General features: G+C 37.8%; 1 protein-coding gene and 1 long non-coding RNA gene across 2 annotated transcripts in view; one reads left to right on the top strand and one right to left on the bottom strand.

Annotated features, from left to right (window-relative positions):
- LOC140323498 (uncharacterized) overlaps window positions 1-1,476 on the bottom strand; it is a 60,097-nt gene extending 58,621 nt beyond the window's left edge. The window contains exon 1 of the long non-coding RNA XR_011919386.1: window positions 1,400-1,476. This is a non-coding gene — a long non-coding RNA (uncharacterized lncRNA). The remainder of the gene's footprint in view (window positions 1-1,399) is intronic.
- DELE1 (DAP3 binding cell death enhancer 1) lies at window positions 1,445-25,980 on the top strand. Its single transcript, XM_072400595.1, has 12 exons — window positions 1,445-1,586; window positions 6,119-6,227; window positions 12,900-13,023; window positions 15,047-15,188; window positions 15,880-16,041; window positions 16,397-16,482; window positions 16,598-16,700; window positions 16,988-17,133; window positions 18,150-18,296; window positions 21,292-21,384; window positions 21,960-22,119; window positions 22,838-25,980. Exons 1-12 carry the CDS (start codon window positions 1,556-1,558, stop codon window positions 23,092-23,094), a joined length of 1,560 nt encoding a protein of 519 aa, XP_072256696.1. The 5' UTR covers window positions 1,445-1,555; the 3' UTR covers window positions 23,095-25,980.
- Window positions 25,981-26,775: the final 795 nt, after the last annotated feature.

Here is a 26,775-nt window from a genome sequence, read left to right as displayed (position 1 = left end):
TGTAATGGCTGCCTTTAGGGTCATGGTACTGCACGTTAATGACAGCTATGGCTCAGCCAATCAGCCACTGGGAAATGACAGCTGTCATCGTGTGATAGTCGGATTGGCTAAGCTGGGCTCTACCTCCCATTGTCCGATATATATGGCTCATTTAAATAAAGAATTTCCAAATCCAAACAGAATTTGGTCTCATAATATTTTTTCATTCTGCTCCCTATAGTTGTAACACCAGAACAGGAAGTGTGGGCACCTGACAGGGGTTCTAACCTCTATGCAAAACTACTAAAAAACACTTTTACCCTTGCATTAACCACCTGGGCGTTACACTGATGTCTAGATTTCTGTTCCAAAAGCGTTACACTGTTTTTCATGAAATTTTGTTTTTTAAATTGTAGACCTGTAACTTACAGAAATATGTCCGAACAGGGTTCTAGTAGATATCATGAACATAAAAAATGTTTGAAACACACAATCATGTAAAAAAAAAAATTACTTTTAATAAAATTAAATAAAAGACACAAAAATCAGCTTAAACAAGAATACATAAATAAATGAAAAATACTGAAAATGCGATAATTCGGTATACTGTATAGTAATATATTTTTCTAAAACACCTCCCTAGTGTCCGTCACATACCTATAGACAAAACCACATAAATATATTTTCTAATATTTTGTATTGGATTGGATACAGGACTTTGTATTCAATCCAATACAAAATGAGAACAAAATTCAAACTCTCATTTTGTATTGGATTGAATACAAATTCCTGTATCCAATCCAATACAAAATGAGAGTTTGAATTTACCAATTACATACTTTGTATTTATTTTGAATTATTTTGTATTGGATTGGATACAGGAGTTTGTATTCAATCCAATACAAAATGTGTTTGAATGAGTTTCACTTTGAATTTCCCGCACACGCGCCGACGTCATCGTACGCGCCGACGTACGCGCTATGGAGGGAGAAGCCGGACGGCTTCTTCTTCCCGGAGAGGGCACCCGACGCTGGAAGACGACGCTGGATCGCAGTGGGACCAGGTAAGTGATTGATAAACCCGAACTTTTCTCACTGTATTTTCATACAGTGAGAAAAGTTCGGGGTTATCGATAATTGTAATTATTTTAACTCCGAACCAAGGTCGGGGTTATCGCTCGGGTGGTTAATATTATTATTATTATTTTTAATAATAATAAACAGGATTTATATAGCGCCAACATAGTACACAGCGCTGTACAATAAATAGGGAGTTTTTATTCTATGCGTTAAGCAAGTAGTTGTGCTTGTAGAATATATACGTGATATTATTGTTCGGATGTAAAGTTATATAAAACGAGTCTTCCTATTTACATGTAATATAACGAGGCAGCACTAACAAGTAGCCAGCCAGCACCAACCAGTACGCTCTGACTGATTTGCAATCCACTTCCGTAGCCTTGACATTCAGTGTGTAGGCGCTCTGGCCCGCCCCCTCACGGGCTCGATGGTAGGCTGAGGTAGGAGCGCCTGGCACGCATGCGCAGTGACGACCTGCGACTGGCCCGGTTGTAGAAATGTGGCGGATCCCGGGGCTCCTGGGAAGGGGTGAGTGTGACAGGCCGGGTGTCAGGGAGGTGTAGAGGGTGACATTCTTGTGCCGACTTTCTCCTCACATTCCTTTATAGTGACGGTGTCCCATGACCTCCATTGCCTGTGTTGTGGAGATATGTCGGATGTAATGACAGGGAATGCAGGGACTTGTAGTTGTTACCTCAGTCAGCCCAGTACATGGAATACAGCAACCAAGCCTGAATTTCCTGAGATATCGTTATATTATATTGGAATTTCTCTCTGTGTTTATGTGCCTTGGCATTGCCTGCCGGACATATGCTCAGGGTTGAGTCTTGTGATATGTTTGGCAGGAAGAGACTTTCACAAGCGGCGAATGTACACCCACACATACAGCTCGGGGGTTATAAATCCGCTGTCAGAGTATTTATTTTTACAAAATGACATGTGCTGGATGTGTACAGGAAAACCTGCAGTAAAAGTTTCTTGTCCACCTGTAATGTGGCTCCTTAGCTTCTCTCAGAGACTCCGGCTATTCCCTGCCCAGTCACTCTCTGCGATTCATCTTATATTGATGAATGAGCCATGGCGTGAAACCACAACAATCCCTACAATAACATTATATGTACAACATGGATGTGTCTGCAGACTGAATATATTATATAGTAATAGCTTCAATCTAATGTACAATCACCTTTATATCATCACTACCTCGGTGTAATACACGGCTTGTATGATGGCTACAGACTATGGATGTTACTGTAGGTTCCTATATTACATGGTGTTACCAGATCTGCACACAATGTATGGTCAGATCATTTACTACAAGTGACCTTACATGATGATATAGAAGATTGTAATGTGTGCGACTGCTTAGATCAGTGGCCGCCAATCTTTTCGGACCAGAGGACCACTTAATTTACCGGATCTGGACCGCACATGCACGGGTAGCCAGGTGTCATTCAAAGAAAGAAACTTCCGCCATAGTGACGTCATGATGCCAGAACCTGTCCACTCTCCCATCGTAGGTCTGAGCCTGCCATTGGAGAGTGGGTGGGTTGTGCCCCCAGAGAAACAACCTGCCCACACATGGTGTGCGGCTCTGGCCGGTGTGCCCCCCCCCCAGCAGGGTCCTTCTCCTTGGCCAGATCTGCGGTCCACCAGTTGGCGACCGCTGGCTTAGATCAAACATTTCTAAAGTGCTACAGGGCAAGTAACCATGCTGCTCTATGTTATCTGTTGATATCCTGTAATACCCAGTACAGTTTGTGTATATAATGGACATTATGAAAGTCAGTGTATAAGGCAATGTTCCCACTAGTTACCGCTAGCCTTAGAGAAGACACTGCAAGTAGGTTCTCCCTGCAGCAACCCCATAGATATATAGTCTTTCCCAACCAGGGTTCCTCTAGGGCAGGGGTGTCAAACTCTGGCCCGCAGGCCAAAACTGGTCCGCAACGTCCTTTTTTTTGGCCCCAAAAGGAATCCTTAATATGAATTTCAGCTGGCCCGCCACTGCATTGAAATAGCGCCGGTTCTACAATTCCCAGCATCACTCGTGTCTATAGACCAGCGGCCTATGTGTGGACCGCATTGGACTGTTTTATAGAGACAAGTAATGCTGGGGATTGTAGTATCGGCACCACTTACGTCTATAGACCAGCGCCCTCTCTGCCTATGTCTGGCTTCACATTGGACTGTTTTATAGACGCAGGGAATTGTAGTAACGGTGCTTTTTCATTGGAGAGGGAGTTCCAGCCACTCATAACATTAAGCCCAACATTGGACTGTTTTTTTGACACAGGGAATTGTAGTAGCGGGGCTATTTCAGTTTCAAGTACCCCACAACTTTGTCTAAGTTTTGAATTTTGGCCCACTGAGTTTTTGTTTCGAGATTCCTCAAACAATCTGCATCTCTCAGGTCATATAGGTGATACCAATGATAATTTAGGCAATCTGTAGGGGGGACATTTTTCTCACTGGTCATTAATGTAAGAGACATTCTTCTCACTGACCATCACACTAATGTACTGTGAGCTATAGATATAGTAATTATAGCAGAGGTCCCCTGACAACCTGAACGTTACTTCAGTGGGTTGAGCCATGATAAAAGTTTGGGAAACGCTGCTATAGGGAATGAATTTTGGTAGCAATGATCAGTGCAGTGCCATCATATGTGCAGACACTGGTTCTTTAACAACTCAGATTCTTTATAGTGCCAGTGATCGAGTGGTAAGGTGCCAGCCGCCAAAAGCTGCAAAGAATTGTTTAATCCCGAAGCATGCCTGAACTTGTTCTAAGGTCCCCGGATATAAATCATGACAGAAATATAAGCAGATGGATGAAGCCAGAAACCTGGGAACTAACTCTTAAAATCACAAAGTTGACAACTGGGTGAATGTATTGTTGTCATTGGCTGGTCTTCTGGTATAATTCCTGTATGCTTTTGTTTTAACATTTTTGTCAAACAAAATTTTGAACCAGGTAGGTTCTCTTTTGCAGAAGTGATAGATGATGTCTTTTCTGCAATAAAATAAATAAACCTGATTACAATCGTGCCACGACCATACAAAGATCTGTGCATTCAGTTTGTTTCATTGCAGAGACATTACCGTTCCATTCTGCAATATGGAATCTGACTGCTCCCCACTATTTTATTATTTACTTTTAGTTCTGGCCGGTTAATTTAAAAAACTGTATTGTGGGAAAAAAGGTTCCTGAGATTACTAGTTTTTAAATATAAATAAAATATAAATATTTTTATACTTTAGAAAAAAATTAGTTCATAGTTTCATACAGCTTTTCCATCCGACTTTTTTTAGTCAGATAGATAGATAGTAGATAGATAGCTAATCTTTGTGTAAAAAATGTACAGCGCTGCATAATATGTTGGCGCAATAGAAAATCTGTTTAATAATAAAGTGAAAATAAAATTATAGCATGTCATTTATTATATGCAGGCATCAGACAAGCACGGTGAAGCACATGTTCAGGTAATAAGGGCAGGCTCCCATTACAGCTGTATATTATTACTTGGGTTTCCACATGGAATCATATGACCCAACATGCTGGTGGGATCAAACTTTAATGGCTTGCTTTAAAATTGCAATGCAAGAAAAGAAAGCAAGTTTTGTAGTAGCTAGACAGTTCTAGTGTTTAAACACTAAAAGTAGCAGATTATTTGCAGAGAGATGGAACAAATGGCTGCCTATGATGTTAGCTACACAGATTCATACATAGCCAACATCTCAGGAGCTTCTTTGAAACTCCAGGGGATGAAACACTATTCTTAATATTAGTTAATCATTAATAATTTTAGTGTTGAGACCAAGCTATAAAAAATACCTGTGTGCTCCTGCGCCAATTAGATGAGATAGCACTTTATTTATTTATTCCATTCAAGTAGGTCTTCTAAGCCAAAGCAGACAGCAAAATAACCTTAAAATAGGTTTTTTAATGCTTTTACAGGATCTTAGAGTTTAGCAAATGTCTGCCGAGGATAATTCTCTTCATGCCTGAATTTTCATTTATAGGGGAGATTGTATGTGTTCCAAGCCTTCTAAAATCAATAGTGCTGTTTGTGTCTGCTGATGGTATCATTTTTTTTTCAGTTTTTAACACATAAATTCCTAATAATAAATAGAATTTCATGGAGTTAAAAGAATGTTGAATAGAATAGAATGTTGACGGTAAGTGATCAGGAGTCCAGGGGAGGGTAAGGCACTTTTTTAATCCTTAAAAGAACAGAATAGGTATTTAGCTAAAGAGTGAAAGACTTTTCCACATTGTATTTATTTCCGATTGTTTTGGCTCCTTCTCCCGTCTCATAATCCGTAGATGGATGACCATCTGTACCAAGTTTGTAATTACAGCACAATGTAGGATCAGTACCGGGGCAATTTTCTTACAAAGTAATTACTCCAGCAGAGCCGCCTTTATATGGTTTATATAATTAATAGTTTATACTTTACAGGGCTGCCATTAAATCATGCCCATTAAATATTTACAACCATATGGCATATCCTATGTGTCACCCTTTTCTGCAGTTTGTTTATGGAGGAACAAAGTAATTGTGATGTGAAGATATAAGTGAAGGTCAGGGCTTGTGTTATAGTTACAGGGAAAGCACAATGTATTATTTCCCTATTGTATTTGCAGCCCCCAGAACTCCTGTCTGTATCATATAGTGAGATAAACATGTTTTCCTGTAGGTAGTTTTATTATATTCAGTCAAGACAGACCTGAACATTTAAAATATATACTTACAAGCTTTGTTTTTTAAAACATTTTAACACATTCATAGGAATATTTACATTGGGTTGGCTGATTTCGGTTTAAATTTTTTGTGAAGTAACCCAACAAACATCATATTCTTTTTTTCGTGTTTCTAAAACAAGATCACGCAAAACGTGCCTGTATTAACCAAATTTATTATTTAATTTTTTTTAGAGAACAAAGGAATTATTACTGTGGAAAATATGTTGTTACTTTACCTTTATAAATAGACTTCTGTAGTGCAAGTCATGTATGGTTTACATGAAGTGATTTAAAATTATTTTCCCTTCCAGCCCTGAACCGCTGTCATGCTTCCAACATCCAGGGATGTGTCCATGGAGAAACTGAAGCTTTAAATCCCTCCTCCCTGATTCCCCTGGGACAGAATATTGGTAGCAAAAGGTAAGTTCACAATGGAGAAATTCCTAATGGATATTTGTAATAGACTAGGAACTAGCATTTGCATAAACAGCAGACCCTATAAAGTGACAATAATTAACTCCTGTGTTACTGCTTGGCCCTGCAACCAATAAAATTATCTGTGAAAATACAGATTTACTGAGAATCAGTGCATCGTCATGTAACTCCATCCTACCCATCCTCACTTAAGACCCTATTATTGCATTTTGCAATACCAGCTGAAGCTTTTTTGCTATGAAAGTTCTTTAGTTCAGTGGTCGCCAACTTTTTCGGTCCTGCGGACCACTAAAATCACCAGCTCCAGACTTTGCATGCGCGGGGAGCGGGGTGTCACTTAAAGGGGGAGAAACCTCCCTAATAGTGACGTCATTATGACATAACCCAGCCCACTCACCTATGGCAGATCTGAGCCTGCAATGGGAAAGTGGGCGGGTTGTGTCCAGGGACACAGCCGGCCCACTTCCCCGAGCCTGGGAACTGTACTGGGGACGTGGTCCACGGCTCTGGCCGGTGCGTCCACCCAGGGGGGTCCTTCTCCTGACCCCGCTCGGAGGTGCATCGGCCAGAGCCGCGGACCACTGGTTGGCGACCACTGCTTGGTCACACGTTAGTGCATTGTAATACTTGTATGATGTGTCTTTTTAAAGTGCAACGGCAGGCAACAAGTACATTTACCAATGGTATGCATAATACTTTACAACAGTTTCATCTTCAAAAAGTTATTTTTCATTTTTTGTGAATCCCCTCTTGTTACTTTGCAAATATCTCAGATTGCCACTGGATAAAATAGAGGTATCAATATCCATGATTGTTATGCTATGCATCTCCCTCCCTTCTTTCTTGTGCTGCAGTGTTTGAGTGAAATGGAAGTGGGCTGCCTGAAGTAGAGAATGCACTGGCTTTTTTTTTTGCAGGGTTATGTTAGAAAGGCTCAGGAAATAAGAATATTGGCTAGTGTAATCCTTCAGATTTAAGGGCAGTCCAGGTAAGTTCACATTGGAGATAACCTATTATTGATGACTAATTTTGAAGCTGAGGTCCAGCCCCACATTCACATTGTACACAAATTGCTTACTCTGATTTCACTACAGAAAACCAAAGAGAGCCTTTTCCTAGCTGGAGGACTTCCAACATCATCTAGCAGTTTCTTGCATAGATTGTCCCCATCCCTTAACTGTATTTCAGTCTTTTTATAATGGATGAATAAACATGCGTGCATGTGGATGTTACCTAGGACAGGCTTCATACAAATGGAGTCTGTCTAGGATCCCCCATTTCTCCAGCCTGACATACATCTATATCTAGGCCAGCTCCTTGCTTGTGTGAGGGATGAGGACTAAAGCAACGTACCAGGGAAGGCAAAATATAAGCAGATTAAACTTTCGTTTTAGTCACTAGTTTTGGGAGGGATTCCCTTCTCTAAGTGGATATTTAAAGAAGATGAGTAAAACACAAAATGTTAATGTTTGTTGAGCAAAGCTTAAATAGTTGGATGATGTGGGCCTATTCACTGCAAAACCTTCGTGTTATTTATTAGATTCTTCTAGCCCTAGTTCATCCGCTTGAACTTAAAGCCGGCATTTCATCAGCATGCCACTGGAGAGAGGAGCAGATAAATTCAAGCTGTTTTGATGTCGATCCGCTTGTTTTTATGGCTGGATAGCTCAGAATGGCGTGTTAAGTGTCATAGCAAGCTGTAGTCTGCTTCATTGCACAATGTAATTTTAGTATAGTAGCAGATGTTTATATTCCATTTTCAGTGATGAGATCAAGAGCATTTTATGTGTGAAGACAAAAACATGATATTAAAAGCTGACAGATATTGTACAAAAAAAAGTGGTACCCTCACATTACTGAATGAATCACTGAGTTATCAGTAAATACACTGACTGTTTTATTTGTTGATATTCATAGGTAAATTTTAGAAATGATGTTCAGCGAGTGGTTCATTCTCTGATTTAAAATGTAGCATCATTGCAAATGGCATTCTGTTATTAAGGTGTTCATATTGCTTTTGATACCTTTCTCTCTTCTTTTTTTATTTATAGACTCTAGCAGTAAAACTTATTTTATTAGCTAATGATCATATATATCCCCTGCAAACACTGCATCCCTGTGTTGCTCCCCAGGCTGTATATTGCCAAACTTATCTTCAGTCCAAATGTCCACAGATCAAAGTAGACCCAGACCTAAATGATAACAGTCTTGTTGAAATAGATAAATAAAAGTAATATAGAAGAACTGAAAGACTTTCTTTCTTCATGGAGTGAGTGTTGATCCTGTCTCCCTTCAGGGAAGATGATGGAATCTAATGTGATGAAGAAGAGCAGTACACAACCGTCCCTTCACTGCCATCCACATGTCTAATGTCATTAAACAGAGAATTTCAGGGTTCAGACTTATTAGAGATTTATACTCCCGATCAGCAGAGATCTCGTCATCAAATATCAATGTGTTTGAGCATGTGAGCAGAGAATGCAGCCTGCAGTGTTAAAACACACACAAATGCTTGTAAATGCCTAAAAACCTCCAGAAAGGCTTTTAACACCCCCAATTATTTAAGAAGTTTGTGGACCTTGTGTGGTTGCAAGCATTTATGGTTGTGTTTTGGGGCATTTTCTCCTATTTTATCTCTGCCTAGTAGTTTGATTTAAAATTGATTCAGTATTGATAGACAGTGATTGGTTTCTCCCTAGAGTAAAGCAACATACACATCTCAGACGATTGTTATCTGAGACTTGCTTGTCTCGGCCAAACATCTAATGTGTACAGAGGCCCCCCTACATTATTCATAAATCCGCCATGAAGGATTGATGAATGACTGCTGAACTTCCTTATGGATGGGAGCTGCTCACTCCTATCATGTATCATGTGCAATGCTTGTTTGTTCATCTGCCAGTGGAAACTATTACAAAAGGTAATTTTCAGGGACATCCGACGCCAGTAGGGCTGTACAGAATACTGTTAGTGCTGAATAAAAAAGTAAGTTTGTAGATAACAGTTGTGTACTATTGTGTTAGAACTGAAGAGCAAACTCCAGGGGCACCACCCACTGACAGCTGACACTGTACAACCTGCCGTGTTGTTTGACGTACTGAAATAGGATTCAAGGTTGTCCCTACAGTTGCAGCTTGTTTTGTTTTTTTTCTCACCATCTACAGTGAAATGTTATTGCAAGTTTAAATTTAATCAAATTTCTTTGTCACCGATTTTGATAAATTGGCCTGTTGCTGTGAGAAGAATTACTAGATCAGGGTTTGGGTAAAGTGACCCAGTCAGTTTTTTCAAAATACCTGCACAGAAGAGTCGTGGTTTCTTTCTTCACAGCCTTCACCAAACCTGTCAGCATTGCACACTTCCCTGGTGCGAGTTCCATTCTGGAAGCTGAAATGGGTGAAAAAATAGTAGTTCAATGCATGGGAAACAAGCCCAAGCACTTTTTTTAACATTACTTCATTGTAGTCACGTGGTGATCTGTGTTTGGTTTAGTTATATTGCACTGCCAGTCTCTGCATACTCCAGCACAGGTCCTGCTAGGTGACAAGTCAGTGCTTTAAAAAAGTGGCCATATTAAAATGATTAATCCATTATCAGGACTTCAGTTGTTATCACTAAGAATGAGCTTTGTTCTACAGTGCCAATGATGACTAGACTATTTTTAATATGTGTTTGCTTTTTGAAGCTTCAGATGCATTGTAGAGGATAGCAGTGCCAATTTGAGTTTCTGCCTGTCCAGTTCAGAGATGTAAATAGCTTCGCCATACTGCACAAACCCAATAGACATGATTTTTGAGTTACTGGTCCCTGCCTTGTCCCTGACTAGAATAGGAAGGGCTAGAAACACCATGTTTTTCTATAGTCTGTTGCATCCATAAGGAAGTTTCCCTGCACTTCCTTTCCCAAAAATACACTACAGAAAAGTGTATATCTGTCCAAATCTCACCACTGACAACTGTCCCAACAGGAAAACATAACCTCTAATCCCATAAAATCTCTTTCAGAAACACAATAGGTAAATATGTTTTCCTAACTGCTCTGTCCAAGTTTGGACAGGAGTTAAAAATATGTTGTAAAAGATGACATGCGAGGCCTGATATGTCATCTTTACAATGTAGAGAAATGCAGACTAAGCTGTGAGCATTTGTAGCAGATACAGAGCTTGGATCAGGCTGTCTAACAAAAGATATGCCTACCGCTGAATACAAGCAGTCTCGTTAATAAGCAGGATTGTATTGCAGCAGAACAGAAGGAGTCTGGCATTGGGGGTGAAAAGTAAGGGGCAGCTTTGTAGAAACTGCAGCAAAAGTGTCTGCGCTGACCGTAATGAATAAGGTGCCATCTGTTATCTTGGCCACTAGAAAGCAAACGGTCTGAATCGGCTCTGCTATCCGACAGTTCAGACATCTTTTTTTCTTACAGACCTCATACAGACATAATGAGAATTGCACAGACGCATATGTGTCTTTATGGATTTCATGTTCTATATACAGCAAAGCTGGCAATTCTTCAATAACACTGGCAAAGTCCATTTCACCAGTCATCCTGCCATCGGAGCAATAGGTGAATGGCTTTTCAATGTTCTAATGGAAAGGTCACCTCTTGCACAGTGCTTGGGAGGTAATGAGCAGTAACAAATCAAAAAGCAATAATGGTTATGGGTATCACCCCATTCTCCTGTAAAATGACAGGCCTGTACTGGTTAATGATCCTGTCATTGTTTCTCACAGCTTAACATGAATATAAACTCTTCTTAGGTCTAGCATGTGTTTCCGTCCTACAAAAAAAAATAGTTTCTGTTAGAATGTTGTATTCTGCTGTACTGGAATGGAACAGAATAATTCTGAGCTGTACAGACACTATTTAGATGTTTGATACATTTTGGGATCAAAGTAATACATTTATAAAAGCAAAGGTTGCATATAGGTGTTGCCAATATTGACTGTGGCCTTGTTTTATTAGTGCAAGTGTGAAAGCTTGTGTCTGATTTGTTATTGTAGACAAAAGCCCTCATTTTCATTTTCTACTATTTTCACAAACCAATCGCCGTGTTTGTAGTACTTGACCTGAAAGCAAATGTGGAGTCATTTGTATTCATATTCCCTTACAATCAGTGGTATGTGAATCGTGCCTCACATATTCTATCTATCTATCTATCTATCTATCTATCTATCTATCTATCTATCATTCATTTACTAACACTGCTTGCATTTAAAAGTATAATAATTATTACGGAGCTTAGTTTATCAGTGTCATTTGTATCTTCCTGGAGTTCAGCTTTAAAATTATTACATACAACTCCTATTTTTTTTACCAGCTTTCTCACTATATTTTTGTTAATGAAAGGCAGCAATTTGAAGATAAGCTGCTAAATGGAGCTTTCAGTGAATCCGTGCAGTTACTCTGTCTCCTAGTTGTTGACAAAGCTTATCCCAATAACTAATCAAGTATTTTCGGAGTTTTAGGTATGGAGTTTGCAGGTTCTCTCCATGTTTGTGTGCGTTTCCTTTGGGTACTCCGGTTTTCTCCCACACCCCAAAAAAACATGTAGTTAGGTTAATTGGCTTCCCCTTAAAATTAACCTTAGATTGTATTAGAGACACATGACAATGGTAGGGACATTAGATTGTGAGACAGCTATAGGGAAGGGTTATTATCGGTTTGGAATCTTTGACCTGCTTAAGAGATTTCCTTTTACTTCCTGTCTTGTAGATGTAACAAAATCCCAAAGTGTTAGTTGTCAACAGAACATTTTTCAGGGACACCAACCACAATAAAAAAAATTGTCAGTTTAACCTTTTTCTATTTCCTTTACACATACTTCATAATATCAGCCACATAAGTTGTGCATTTTTTGTGAGTCAGCTGATAAATAGACTTGCATTGTCAGAAGTAGCAGTTAAGCACCTAGAGAGTGTGATCACAGCACCCATCACTTCGTGTTATACTGCAAAGATCTCCGATGTCATCACTTCTTCTCCACTCTGCATGCTGAGGTTCAGCTAATCCTGGGAGGAGACCTAAAGTGGATGCAGCATGTCATGTGACCGGTCTAAGATTAGGGGAAAAAAGCTAGGATGGAAAAAAAGAAACATGGGGTGTGAGGGATCCCAGTGGCAAAGATGTTAGTGTCAATAGGCATGGAGTCAGATTTAAGCTGTTTGGCTGTTAGTAAACTCAAATTACAATTTTTAAGTCTCTGTCTTCCAACCCCGTATTCATAGAGCAGATATACAGACAAGAGCTAGAAATTACTGTTTTTGCACTGTCTTTTTCAGTGACAGTGTAGTGTTTTGTACCAGTAATTTTGTAGTAAAGCAGGAACAGGACTTAAGTATATGTCACAACTTTTAAGCTCCTAACATAAGTATAAAGGGCTTTCAGACAGTTCATATTTTTCCAGGGCTGTCAAATTCTCCAGCACAGTGTTTTTACTAGATAATGCAAGTACAAATGATACACAATGGTAATGTGTACCAAATGTAATACTAAAAAACATCATGATTTTTATATATATATTGTATTCTTACAGCTTTAAGCAAAAGTAGACACCAAAAAATGTCTGGAGAAAAGTGACAAGTACGTTGTTGACAAAATTTTTCATGATCTGTAAATGTTTAACATTGTAATTTCATCCTTTTACTTTCTGTGTTTTAGTTACAGCTCCCAGTCATCAGGTGCACACAGTGGCCAGAATGAACAAAAAAACAAGAAAAAAGGAAACTTTCAGTTCTGCACCGGTCAGCTTCCACAGTATACCGTATTGGATGCTGTTGGGGTGGTAAGTGAACCTATAGTAATATTTGGGCAGGGGGATAGCAGAGAGATGGCTGTTCTGCTATCCAAATGCATCCTCATTGAACATCCAAGTTATTTTTGCCGGGTTTCCACAATGCAGAAGCCAATCCAGGTTGCCTAAACATTTTCACCTTGAGCTTTTACATTGTATTGTGCAAACATCAACTTTAGAAAGGTGAGTTTGATAGGGAATTTATGGTGGCTGCAGTAATAATGCATGCAAATGGTAAGCTGTGGTAACCTGAGGTCGCCTGCTATGAGACTGGATGTTCTGGTGTCTTTTGATATGTTTGAAGCAAATATATGAGAGCAGTGACACAACTAAAACAACCATTAAGAATTTGTTAAAAGTATGGTGCCCTCTTACATTCAAAGATCCCCTAAGCTTCTCCAATTCCTGAAACCTGTTAGTAAGCATGGCATTTGTCGCCACTCTTTACCATGCAAGGAAAAATTATAGTTCAAATTTTCAAGGTGCAGGCTGTAGCTGATTTTACTAGGACAGAAAAATGCCAAGTAAAATCTGATTGGTTGCTATGTCTCACAAAGACACTGTATAGCACAATTCTACCCAATACCTCTAACTCTTTCCCAAAATATTCTGCAAAAAAGATCCCCCCAAATCCCTCCCTTAAGCATATTTTGCAAATTTGACATATTTATAAATAAGTGAAAGTCACTTTCACCATTCATTTAGATGATGACTCGTTCGTTGTAAAGCAAATGTACCAGAAAGATTCTCTATATATATTTATATTGTTTAGGAGAATCAACTAATCCTGTTGCATGTCTGTCCTTGATCTTGTAGTGGGCTCTTCCTAATAACCTATCTAGCATTCGCTCCAGCATGCAATTCCAGAAAATAGGCTGAAATATTTCCTCTGACGCAGCTGTGGCAGGGGTAAAGGTATTTGCTCCATCAAAATCCCTTAATCTTTTACAATTTGGCAGGAGATATAATCATCTCTGCTAATTGAATTAAAATATTTACTGTGAGGTTGTGTCTTATTGTCTTAGGCTGCATACACACGTGCAATAATCGTCGTTGAAAAGGATCTTCCACAATCCTTTCCAACGACAAACTACTGCACGATGCATTAATGTGTGCTGTACTTACATCACCGTTCTGCTCTATGGAGAAGGCAGGGGGAGAACAACAGAGCAGCACCCCACTGCGCACTTTCCCCCTTCAATTCCATTAGGATCGTTCGTCACCCATCGTCTGTGGATCTCCCAGGGCGGTGATTCATACGACGGGCGCTGTGCACACGCCAAATTCCTGTCCAATATCCGCCCTGAGTCGATTATCGGAGGAGAACCATTGCAAGTGTGTACGTAGCCTTAGGTTTCAGATGTGCTTCAAATCTATTTAAAAAGATGCATCTGCCTAATCACTGAGTGTGCCACAACTTTGAAATTAAGTTAGTAATGTAATCTCTAGTGAGAAATAAGGCATTAGCTGTTTGGCTACATTTGGGATGTGCAAAGATATCAACCGACCTCTCCATATATAACCCAGCCAATACATCATGCACTGGAAAAATTAGTGTTGTAAGCGTTTTCAAAATAAAGGTGATGCTCTCTGTTTATACACCCAATGGCAGATGATTAAGACAATAGGCATTCTGAAAATGCTGGTTAGATCTGTTTCAGAAGCTCCAGAAATCTCCCGATCTCTTTACAAATTAATTGATTCACATTTGTGTTTCCAACAGCCCCCTAAAAAATTACATGTACATGTGTTTAAGAGGAAAGTGATGGGCCGCATAAACATTTATATGCAAGAAGCCAGAGTAAAGAATGCTTTTTTCTTTACTTGCGTGATAAAGCACTAAAGCATAGAATATTGTATGCAGGGACTATGAGGGCAGCACAGTAAGTTCCAAAGATTCAGACCCCAGGTCACAGGTTGGGCACTGGGGATCAAAAGTCTATCCAATGTACTTCTGCTTTTTACTGTCAAGTGCATAAGACCGCTCTTTTCTTTTTATTTTCTTGTCTCACAGGGAGCTGCAGCTGTGTTTTTCCTGCATTTAGCTCGTCAGTTGTCATTTTACTGCCCTAACAGTAAATCGCAGGAAGATAGGTGCTCACGGCGCAATTATCTGGAACAGATCCTTTCATCCCTTTATCAGTACAGCAGGTTGTGTAAGTAGTATGTTGAATAAATATATGTAGAATTCAAATTATGAATACCTGCCCCCTGCAGAACATAATTATTTTATGAAAAAGTCCCTTTATATTCCCGTGACTAATACCTCAGGATTACATTGGCATTTGTGGAAATGCCAGCCCTCCTGGTCTGAACTGTCTTTACTTAGGACAATCCTGATGTAACAAATGTATACAAAATGATCCCTGAAACCTTATGTATGTCGGTATATATGTATGATCATCATATATATCTATACTTCCCTTTTAAATTTCTGTTGGCATTTCTTAGATTTGCCATCTCATAGCAGTGTGATCTCACACAAAGTTGAGGCAAGTACAAAACATGCCATGGCATGACAGATACATGAAGTGAGGTAACTACAAACATGGTAGGAACACAAATTCATATTCACACATCACTTTTTTTCTAACTTTAATAACACCATATTTTATCTTTACATAGAAGTTGTGTACTTGGTCAACCCAGACTTAAAACAAATGCGTGAATACATGTACAAGTTTTTTAAAAGTAGAACTTTAGTCAAGAATTAAATTGCTGACAGGCAGGCCTGTTTTTTCAAGTGACATTGCATGTCTCTTCTGTTAAAGACACTTCTATTTGCCTGTCATCACTTTATAGAATGGATTGTTTCTCATACAATATATATTTTCTTCTTTACATTAGCTGTCAGCAATCAGGTGTTGCCAAAAAGTGTACAATCTAGTACCTGGAATGATATTCACCTGCGAAGTGATGCTCCTCTGCAGAATGTGGATGTTTCTGTTGCAAGTGTATCTTCAGCTTCCTCCGATGAAAGTGGCCTGCTGCATCATGTGGTTCAGCAAGGTATGGCAGGAGAAAGATTTTTCCTCCTTAAAGTGGACATATTGCTTAGAAAATGTAAAAGCTGCAATTGATTAGCTCATTTTAAAGAATACTAATAGCTAGAGATAAAACAGATGTTTTGGTTTCAGTCACACGTCTGAAACAGGTTTGCAGATAACTATGTGACAATTTGTATGAGGATTAGCTAAACACCTGAAGTCAGTGATTCGGAAGGTGTTTTTGGCAGAGAATCAGAACACCAACCAACACCATGACAGCTTATAATATCAATCAGTGATAGGCCGGATTTTTTTTAAATTTTTTTATATATTTTTTCTCTTCTCGAATTGACTGTTTTATATTTTCCTTTCCATAGTCGATTTATCTACTGATGACCACCTTGAATCTTTACATGGATCAGATCTTATTTCAGAAGAGAGTACATCAAGACCCGTTAATGAGGTAATATTTATGGAAGAAGCCGTAAAATATATAATTGGTTACACTCAGGTCCACTCAGTTGAGAACTGAAATATACTAATAGACCATGTTGCCCTTTTCTTTTTTTTTTTTTTAGCTGCTGGGACCAAGAGAAGACCATGGGGAATCATTAAACCTTGCTGCCTCTCGATTGCTGGATTTGACAGAGACCAGCGTGCCTACAGTGCTTAACATATTCGGTACATATATTTCTTTACCTACCAGTGTGTTTGTAGATTGTGGGGAGAGACCAAAGCACTTGGGAAAAGTCCACACAGAAATATAAGAGAAAGGGTTTACATATACCTATAACACATTATTCTTTCGAACTATATTACACACCAGAGGTGTATAGACTTTACTTTACAAACTTATATAACATTTTTTGGCTAAACCACTCTGTGTATGTTTCTACTGTGTTGGATTGGATTTGCCATTTGATTACATCTACATGTTGACATTGCTTTCTTTTTACAAATCTCTCCAGGGATCATCAGCGCCAGGGACAGTTCTGATTACAGGTCGGCTTTCAGCTTTTTTCAAGAATCCGCAAAGAGTGGCTACAGCAAGGCCCAATACAATGTGGCTGTGTGCTATGAAAAAGGAAAAGGAGTGGCCAAGGACATGTCCAAAGTATGTGGCATTGCTTGACTGTGTTGTCACTGATTTATTTATAGAGATCACATTGGTGCAAACTAATAAAAATAAATGTAATATGGTCATTTAAATGTTACATATTTGACCATTAGAATAAATACATAATTTCAACTGATATCTGCATGCACATCTGTATTTACTCAAATTTCTGATTCCTTGATCATATTGCAAGATAATTAAGTTCCCTAGACACCAGTTCTTAGACTTGTTTACTTATAATTGTGAACCAGTAAACAATATATGGACATGAGCAAGTATTAAAAGTCATGCCTACACTTCTGCCATTAATGTAGAAGTGTTTAGGGCAGCTGTAAAGCCAACCTATTACTTTTACAAGTGGCATAAGGGGTAGTAAACACATGTTTGTTACACTACAGCAGTTAGATGGATTCATGTGTACAGTACAGTAAATGGGTTTGTGATCAGAAAAAAAGTTAAATATTTTGCCAATAGTTCTTTACAGTGAGACTGAGTAGGTAGAGATTTCCACAGGTACAATTAACTGGAATATATTTATCCATCCTCAAATGCGGGCCAGCGCTATAACTATTCAGCCCAAGGACTGTACTTTGCTTTCTTCCCTTGCCACCAAAGAAAAGGGAAAGATTGGGCTCTGCTGTGCTGGTTGGTTTTCAGACAGGCTGAAAAAATGTGTATTATGAGTGTCATTACCTGCCAGAGGTATTTATCACTCTATGGGAGAGAAATGGGCCAATCAATAAATTCAGTGCTTTCAATTGGTAGCATCACTTGTCATGGGCAATGATTTTCCACTCTTAGTCTTCAGTGATAGTGGTGCCCCCCTAATTATTTAGTTTATGCTTCTGTGATTTTCGCTGATATTGTTAGACAGTGTAATGGACCAGAAAGTATCTGTATGTTTCTGAACTAATAAAAACAATGCAGACTCCAGGGATAATTTATTCATTATTGACCAAAAGGAAGGCATATTTCTGTTTTCATTGTGTGTGTGTGTTCTGTTCCCCCTCTAGGCAGCAGAATATTATCGCCTGGCAGCCAGTGGGGGGCACCAGTTTGCCAAATACCGTTATGCCCGCTATTTGCTGCATTCCAACAGTGGGGAGACACAGTCAGCATTACAGCTGTTTTTAGAAGCTGCCCAGGCCGGTGTGAAAGAGGTGAGTGTAGCATCACTGTAACTTTGGACCCCTTAAGATATATTCTGCTTTTTTGTCTTTAATTTTAAAGTAATCTTATAGTTGCACTGTCTTGCTTTTTCTAAAAATAGGTGACTAAGGCAGAATTACCCCTGAAATGTTTGACATCTCTTCATTATGCAATATAAATATGTAAATATTTAGGGAGTTAACTGGAAATATTATTCTTGCGTTAGTCCAAATTAAAAATGAGCCCTTTAAATGAACATGGAGAACACAACAAACTTTCCCAGAGATTATTGAGGGTCCTGTTGATGGCTTTCTTCACCTTCACCAGGATCCCCCCAAGGCATTTTTATGTTTCATCTTGCAAATAATAGGGTGTTTTGGAAATACCAACAATTCAGCTATGTAAACACACAAACGAAATATTCTTGGTCCCTGCCATTGTTGATAATACAGAAAAAGTGTAGGTTATAGAGAATGTATCCCAGCAGGTACACTCATATTTGACATGTGAAGTTTTCTCTGGATTTGCTACAGCAAATTACTGAAAATTCAAAATATAGTTAGCAAACATAATGCTTAGTATTAGGATTATTATCTCACCGATTGGTTCATTTGTTTCCTAGAATTGCTCTTCCATAATATGGCTTTGGATGTTATTTTCTAATATAAAGCAATACAACCGGTGCCGAGAATATTTGGCACCTGGTAGGTTCAAGAAAAACCACTGTTTTGGCATTTTACCTAACCAAAGCATAGCAGCAAGGGCTGCATTCTGTATCTACATGTGTGTGGAATTTAGCTCTCAAAAGCAAAAGTGGCATCCACTATTTAGTGGCATATACTATTTAGGTAAACATGTACTGCCTTATATAGAAAAATCATAGTAACAAAAGTTTTATAAATTTTTATCTAAACTCTCCTATAGTTTGAAAGACCAAGAAGTTAATTAATAATTAAAAAATAGCACTTAATTTTTACATAAATTGACTCCACTACAAAAAAGTGCAATCCAAAGTACACCCTCAAAATGACCCAAAATGTTGGAGATGTAAATCTGAAGTAGGTTCTTTCCTACATATGTGGTGGAGCTGCCCAAATATCCAACCCTTTTGGGCTGAAGTTTTTAACATGCTACCGAAAATTACAGGGGACTATAATACTACATTTCAGCGCAAATTCTTCTACATCACACTCGCAGCACACCACAAAATTTCAAAAAATCGCTTCTTTTCCATGTTTTAAACGCTGCCAAACTGTTGATCCCGAGATTATGGAAATCACCAATTAGGCCAACCATACGTGATTGGTTTACACAAATTGACCGTATTGCAGAAATGGAAGAAATTTTACATTCATCCTGAGATACAATAACAAAATACTATACTTCGCCTTCCTGGTGGAATTTTCACGATTCCCAAGAAAATCGAAATGTGTTCAATAATAACCTATAGATTCATTTTATGTTACTGAGAGTGTCCAGTTCGTTATACAACATACTTCCTCTCCCCTCTTCTTTCTTATCTCACTTTTCTACTTTTTTTTTTCTTTTTTTTCTATTTCCCCCTACTTTGGCAGTTCAACTTAAAATTCAAAGATCGCCCCATACAGTAAAACACATCAGTCAACTTGTGCATATGCTATTGTTTACCCTTTACAGGGTTATTTTCTTTTTCATGTTTCTTGTATGCTTATTTGATCATTCTTTATATTTGTATCCTATTAGACATAAATATGTTATATGATTATAAATACAAATTGATGTTTATTCATTGTTACTGTTTTATGTAATGCTTGCATATTTAATGCATCTGTAATATTGTGTACTTTCATTTGTCACTTTAATAAGGCTTTATTTTTTTTGAGGGGGTGGGGGGGTAGTGCAATCAGGATTTTTTTGGAATCTTTTAAAATACTTCAAGTACATTAAGTACCTCATACCTTTAAAATATGTAAGACTAGTTCATCCAAAATTTACTAATCAATTAAACTGTTCTTGCTACAATTTCTTTTCAGACAGGAGAGATAAAATAGTAGCCAGATGGTCCAAAATGAATGATAAAATGTAGATAATATATTGAAATATATTCTTTATAAATTGTTATTTGTGTTTGTTTTTTTGTGACAGATGGATCACAGGTCTATCACTCTTAAGAGCCTTATACTGCTTGACTAGCATTAGCCCTTTCACACTGATCCTAAAAGTTTTTTTTTTCTTTTTATTATTTTTATTTGACTTGGTTAAAAAAATGTAAAAAATCTTGTACAAGATCGTTTTATTTGTACAGATGGTGGGAAAAATGTTTGGCCAACTATACAGGTATAAATTGACTCTTTGTTTCTGTCACCTTGCCAGCCACTTGGCTGCCCACACTAAATTTGCAGCACAGTGAGGGGTATTGAACCATACCCTGCTGCCCCCCATTTATTATTTAGTGCCCTCCCAAGGAAGCAGTGACCACGCCGAAACCTTACTGCCTGTGTAAACATACCCTCAATCTGGCATTGCTGATTAGTCAGCTTTTTTTTTTGTGCAGGTGGGGATGCAATGAATAAACTGATTACATGTTTTACTTTATTGTTGATGGTATTGAACTTTATAATATTTTATGTTTTATTGAGTGCAGAACGGTGTTTAAAGTTGATCTTCTAGTGATGTTACATTACTTTACTTCTCAAAGTAAGCATTTTTCACACACTATCCTTATGCACAAAAAAACTGACAACTTATATAATAGCTTGTGTTGTGACTGCAATTTTAATGCATCTGCATCTGGTTATTGGTATGTTTTGCCAGCAAAAAACAATGGTACAGATGTTTCCTTGCTGCTGTTGAGTTGTCAAGTGCAAGTGTTTATGGGCTTTAAATCTGTGAAGATAAAAATTCAAGATTTGTACAGCCCAACCCCAGCTACTCCTGGGGTAGAATGTCTGTATTCATTATTCTGCTATTTATTTTTACCATACATACCAGTAATGTATTTTATTTTTTGTTTTATTTATTTTGCAGGCTCAAGCCTATTTAGGAGTTTTCTACAGTAAAGAATCTAATTTTGATCCCCAAAAAGCTGCAAGATACTTCTGTATGGCAGCTGAGAATGGAGTAAGTCCTAAAACACAGATCTTACACAAAAGATTTTTAAAATAGTACATTTGTTAGTCTATGCTACATTGTAAAACATTTTTGTGGAGGCATGTTGTCATGCATTCAGAATATTTCACATTTAGCACAAGAGCCACGTGTGTATCAATATCCCTTTCCACAACCATTTAAATGTATTCAACATCAGAAATTCCTTTTCCTAGAGAATGTTACTTGGGTTCATTTCAGTTATGGGAGGGGGGGGGGAGATCAGCCGGATTGTTCACTTATCCAAACGTTTAACATAGATCACATAGCTCAAGGACAGTATATAGGTTTTTGTTGTTAGCATTTAGGGATCAATTGCAAGCTACTTATGAGCTAATATTAAATACATTTAGGATTTTTCTGTGATATGTTTGAGGTTTACACTTTTGTAAAATATTGGGTCCTGTAATTACTTCAAAAGACTTCACAGTTAATGTAGCACACCATTGTACAGCTGCAGACTTGTCAGTTGATACTGAATTTAGTTTTGCTGGAAGGCTTCCTGCTAATTAATGACCAATATATGTTATTTTGTGTGTATCTGGTAGGACATTCAAAGCTGTTATCATCTGGGAGTGTGCTATGAAAAAGGTTTTGGAGTTCCAGCAAGCAGACTGGAAGCTTTCAGACATTATGAAAGAGCTGCAAAATCAGGTCACAAGCCAGCTCAGCAGAAATTACGGGAGATGCAGCAGCTTCAGACAGAAGGTGAGTATGTTCTTAGTTTTCAGTTGCTAAGAAATGTGTGGATATGAAATGTATAAGTTCTGTGACCATTTCAGTACTGTTTTAATATATATTTGTTTGTAGCAGTTAGTAGGCAAGAGTAACTGTGACAGGCAGTAGGAATACAACCTCTAACACAGACAGCACAAAACTATTGATTGGGTGCTTGTGTGTCCTAATTCTTTGCTCCATCACCCTTATATATTATGCAGATGCTCAGTGGGTGTTAAAAGAGTGTGAAGAGTATACCAATGTAAGTGAATGAGGTCTGTTTGGTTGGTTGCTTTCACAATGTACTCACATTTGGCCACATTTATATAACCACTCAAATTCTTCCTTTTAGTCTTCTTATAGAGCTTGTAAAATAATTAGGTTGCAAAAGCCAACACTCCTGTGCAGAAGTGATTTTGTTTGCTTTAGTCAACACTCAGAGGTGCAGAGGTGAATGGAAAACAGTGGTTGGATTTATGAATGATTGTGCTGAAGTCTATGTTTAGACCCCAGTTCCAGGAGGCTGTTTGTTTGAATAGTAAATCATTGGTACAATATTGGTAATGTTTTTGCCTTAAAGCTTCTCTTCATTTGTGAGTCTTTTACTGCAGGCACTTCCTGTTGCTGCAATATTCTACAGTACTTCCTTCTCCTTTCATACAATTGTTGTCTGCTGTAAATTGAAGTTATTAATGTATTTCCTCTGCAGATCTAAGCTCTCCCCTGAACGGTCTTCGAGCAACAGCCTCCAGCCCCTGTCTTCCTGTTTTGGAGAAGAAAAACTTTTGGACAAAAGCCAACTACACTGCAAGCAACACAAACAGTCTAAGTCTACCTCACTCAATGAGCACTGGGGATTTGTTTGTAATGGCTCCTGCTAATAGTGGTAACTACCTTTTGCCACCCCTACATGTGACTGCAATGACACCTCCAATGGCCTCTCTCCGAGCTATAGGGGTTGGATGAGTCTCCCTGCATTTGAAAGCACTTACAAAGTGCATATTGAATAAGGTGAAAAAGTGAAATATTTGTGTTCTCAAGACTTTAACAATACTCTAATACCCCTGATTTATTACAGATATAACATAGGAGAGTGTAAATCCTGTTCTCCTAATGCAAAACACTGCCCAGGTGTCTTTTAGATCACAACTGTACAGCTAATGTTCACTAGCAACCTAATAAGTTAGACTGAGCTCATCAAAACTAAGGAGTCAAAATGACCTCTAGGATATATGTCTGAATCTTAGTAAACCACATTGTGGATTTAAATAATTCTATTGTAACTTAGAACTATCTTGACTAACCAGACCTAGAGCTTCAGTGAAAATTTAATGCAGAATAGGGATCAAACCATGAACTCGCTGCTGTTCATATGATATAAGCAGTTGTGCATCTATGCTATCAAGTAGTAAATAAATGCAATATATTTTACATTTATAGTAAAGAACCTGCTTTAGGCTAGCTTTAGACATAAAGAATCAACTGTCACAAGATTTCTGTGCTGTAATAGGATATAGGCATGTGTCCTTAGTCTTGCCAAGTGTTCATGTTTATACATTTTAAAAGCTAATGCTTCATTGCCTGTATAAAACACTACTGACTAGCCAAGAGTCATGCCCTCTAAAATGTTTCCTTAGAATTAGGTAGCCCTAAGGTCTCTGCATGTCAGAGCTAACCTATAAATCTAGAAATTTCCTGCTCAAGATTTTGTTGCAGAACTGGGCAGAGATCATTACATACTGTGTCTATGGTACAACTCAGTTTATTCAAAACTTAAGTTATGTTCTGTTCATTTTGCTCCGGTTTCCATTTCTATTCACTCTACCTGGCATAAAGCTAGAAGGAAACGTTTGGTTCCATCTATAGTAGAAGTAATTGATGGCATTGTAGCTATGGTGGTATACATTTTTGTTGGTATTATCAGTATTTAACACTGCTGTGCTTTCCCCTGCATTTAAAACACCATTTAAAAAAATAAATATGTTTCATAGTTACTTTACATTTATGGGTAAAATACTGTGACAGGTGGACATTACCTGCCTAAAGTTGAACAATCATTAATATTTATTACATACAATTTGCAATATATTTTAAAAAAATAGCTTAAACCATGTTGGACAAATGCAGGGCTATGCAGGGAAAAGCAACAGTAATTTCAAAGCCAGCTCTACTGCATCTTTTATTTACTTTCTGTTTGTTATGGTCGACCATGGTGAAGAGGGATACCCTGGTGTACCACAGGGTATGTAGGAGCATGTGACTCGTTAACCTTCCTCTCTTTTGACATGCCATGCCATTGGCCATTCAGACACCTCTGGCAGCACAAGAGAGAAAAGGAACGATTCCTCGACTTTCGTGTAACCTCCAACTAAGATTTATTTGGAGGTTGCATACATTTCTTCTGTTTGCTCTTGGCAGCAGAGAAGTAAAGAAGTAAGTATAGGATGTTGTAGAGGAGCAAATCACAAATTCATATTAATTAAACTACTGAAGACTCTAAAACCTGTTCCAACGTAGGCCTTTTTTTCCAACTTTGGTACCATGCTAGGTGAGGCCTTTCCATGGTACAAATGTAACCCTGGAAAAAAAAATATCCTGCAAATTATACTGTACAGGATAAAAATGTTATCCTAATGTATAAAATTATCTGGTATGAAAACTCTTGTCTGACACTTCAGTACATATCATATAGAACATAATAGGTGTTTTAGATGTACAGCAATGATCTTTATCTTGATCATAGTTCTTAAAAATAAAGAATCACACCATTATTTGTTGTCTCCATTTCTTCTTGGGGACACCAGGTAATGATGCTATTTAGCTATTTGTATTTCTTTTTTTTAAAAGAAAATCAGAGTATATATTTTTTCAGGTTTACTTTTTAAAAGATGACAGGGCATTGATTTATAGTGAATATAATAAATCACAGTATTAAAAAAACAGATGTTTTATTTTTATATATACTACAACCACCAAGTAAATAGCTGTGGAATTTGAGCAATGTGAACACCTTTTATGTAAATCTCTGTGGAAAGCTGCAAAGCTCTCCATTCCCAGCAGTCCCAAAAACATTTGGGTAATTTTCCAAAATATATAAGAGTAAATTTTACTTTTAAAAGGAGTAAAACCATTCAGCACTAATCAGTAGTGAACTTCTGTCAAGAATATTGTTTTCTTGTTGGCCGATTTTCTTTGGGAATTATATATATATATATATATATATATATATATATATATATATATATATATATATATATATATATATATATATATATATATATAATATTCTTTGAAGAATTTGGAGGCACTTATTGCCAGCAATTTACTTTAAACGTACTCTATTTCTTGTATGTGACACTGATCAGCTTTATGCTCCTTTCTTTTTGAATGAAGAGCCATGACACTGACTGCTGTCTCAGCGGTTTATTATATATACTAAATGTATTTTATAGACTTCTGATTGTACCTGTATGGAGTGTTCTGGGAACCATACAGATAATAGGCCTGATTTATTAAAGCTCTCTAAGGCTGGAGACGATACAGCAATCCAGCAAACCTGGAATTAATTTATTCAAAGTCATTTGCTAGCAAATGTTTTAAATCCTGGAGCAGATCCCTTCCAGATTTTCTGGATCACCCATGTTTACTGATGTATCCTCTCCAGTCTTGGAGAGCTTTAATAAATCAGGCCTTATGAGTGAGCGGATTGAGATGACTTGTAATAAGCTTTATGAAGTAATTGTCACTTCCTGTTAATCTTTGGATGCTGTTTTATGGAGTTAAAGTGTTCAATGCCTTTTTTAATGTGTGGAACATCACAGTGTTTATAATAAATGTCATTTGCCAAAGGTATTCTTTTGAGTCTAATTATTTCTTTGTATTCCTAGATCATGCTTTGTGCACCTTTGTAACAAGGAGAAACCTAATGTCTTGGGGAATGCTGATTAAAGTTATTTCTTAAGTTCATAGTACACAAGCATGATCAGTATATTGTAAATATAATTACAAAATAATGTGAAGTTTTTAGTATAGCCAACACCCAGAGCTGATTTATGCAGCTCTACATGACAAATAAAAAAAAGAAAATTGCAGGCAGTTATTACTGTAGTACAATAGTCAGTGGGGAAGGAACTTCTTCCATAGGTGATCAGAGGGGAAAGGATCCTCAATAAATGGATTTACCTTAAAGGTAAAAATGTAATATTTTCTTACTAGTTCTTAGATGTGGCTTCATTGTTTTATCACCCTTTTCTCTTTATTTTTACTAATTCCCCTCATTTCCTCACTGTATCTATTCAGGCAGCTATGGTTGTTTTACAAGTTGGACTGTAAAATTCCTGCCTTTTTTTCTTTATTACACAGTAGTTGAGGGAATTAGTAGTTTGAATGAAAAAAGCAAGAAAAATCCCTGTTGTTCAGATGAACATGTATTTTCTGTACAAGCTGAAACCATTTTTTGAGTGTGTGTTATGTTTTGGTTTTAAATTACATTTTCACTGAAATGAATGGCTACTTGTGTGTAACCCCCAAAAAGCAGCTGTATAGTAACAATCACCCATGTACCTAACTCTCCAGGTAGCATGCTGTTCTTTCATCTTGTATTTCCTCTTCTTGTTGCAAATATAATACTGTTCCTTTCTAGCAATC

This window comes from Pyxicephalus adspersus, chromosome 2 (genome assembly GCF_032062135.1).
Source record: "Pyxicephalus adspersus chromosome 2, UCB_Pads_2.0, whole genome shotgun sequence".
In the NCBI taxonomy this organism is placed as follows: Eukaryota; Metazoa; Chordata; class Amphibia; order Anura; family Pyxicephalidae; genus Pyxicephalus; species Pyxicephalus adspersus.
This window is presented reverse-complemented; position numbering and strand designations above follow the sequence as displayed.

Coding starts and splice junctions, on each gene's coding strand:
- DELE1 (XM_072400595.1), top strand. CDS start 1,556: ATGTGGCGGATCCCGGGGCTCCTGGGAAGGG. Junction 1,587..6,118: donor CCCGGGGCTCCTGGGAAGGG/GTGAGTGTGACA, acceptor TTTCCCTTCCAG/CCCTGAACCGCTGTCATGCT. Junction 15,189..15,879: donor TTATCAGTACAGCAGGTTGT/GTAAGTAGTATG, acceptor TCTTTACATTAG/CTGTCAGCAATCAGGTGTTG.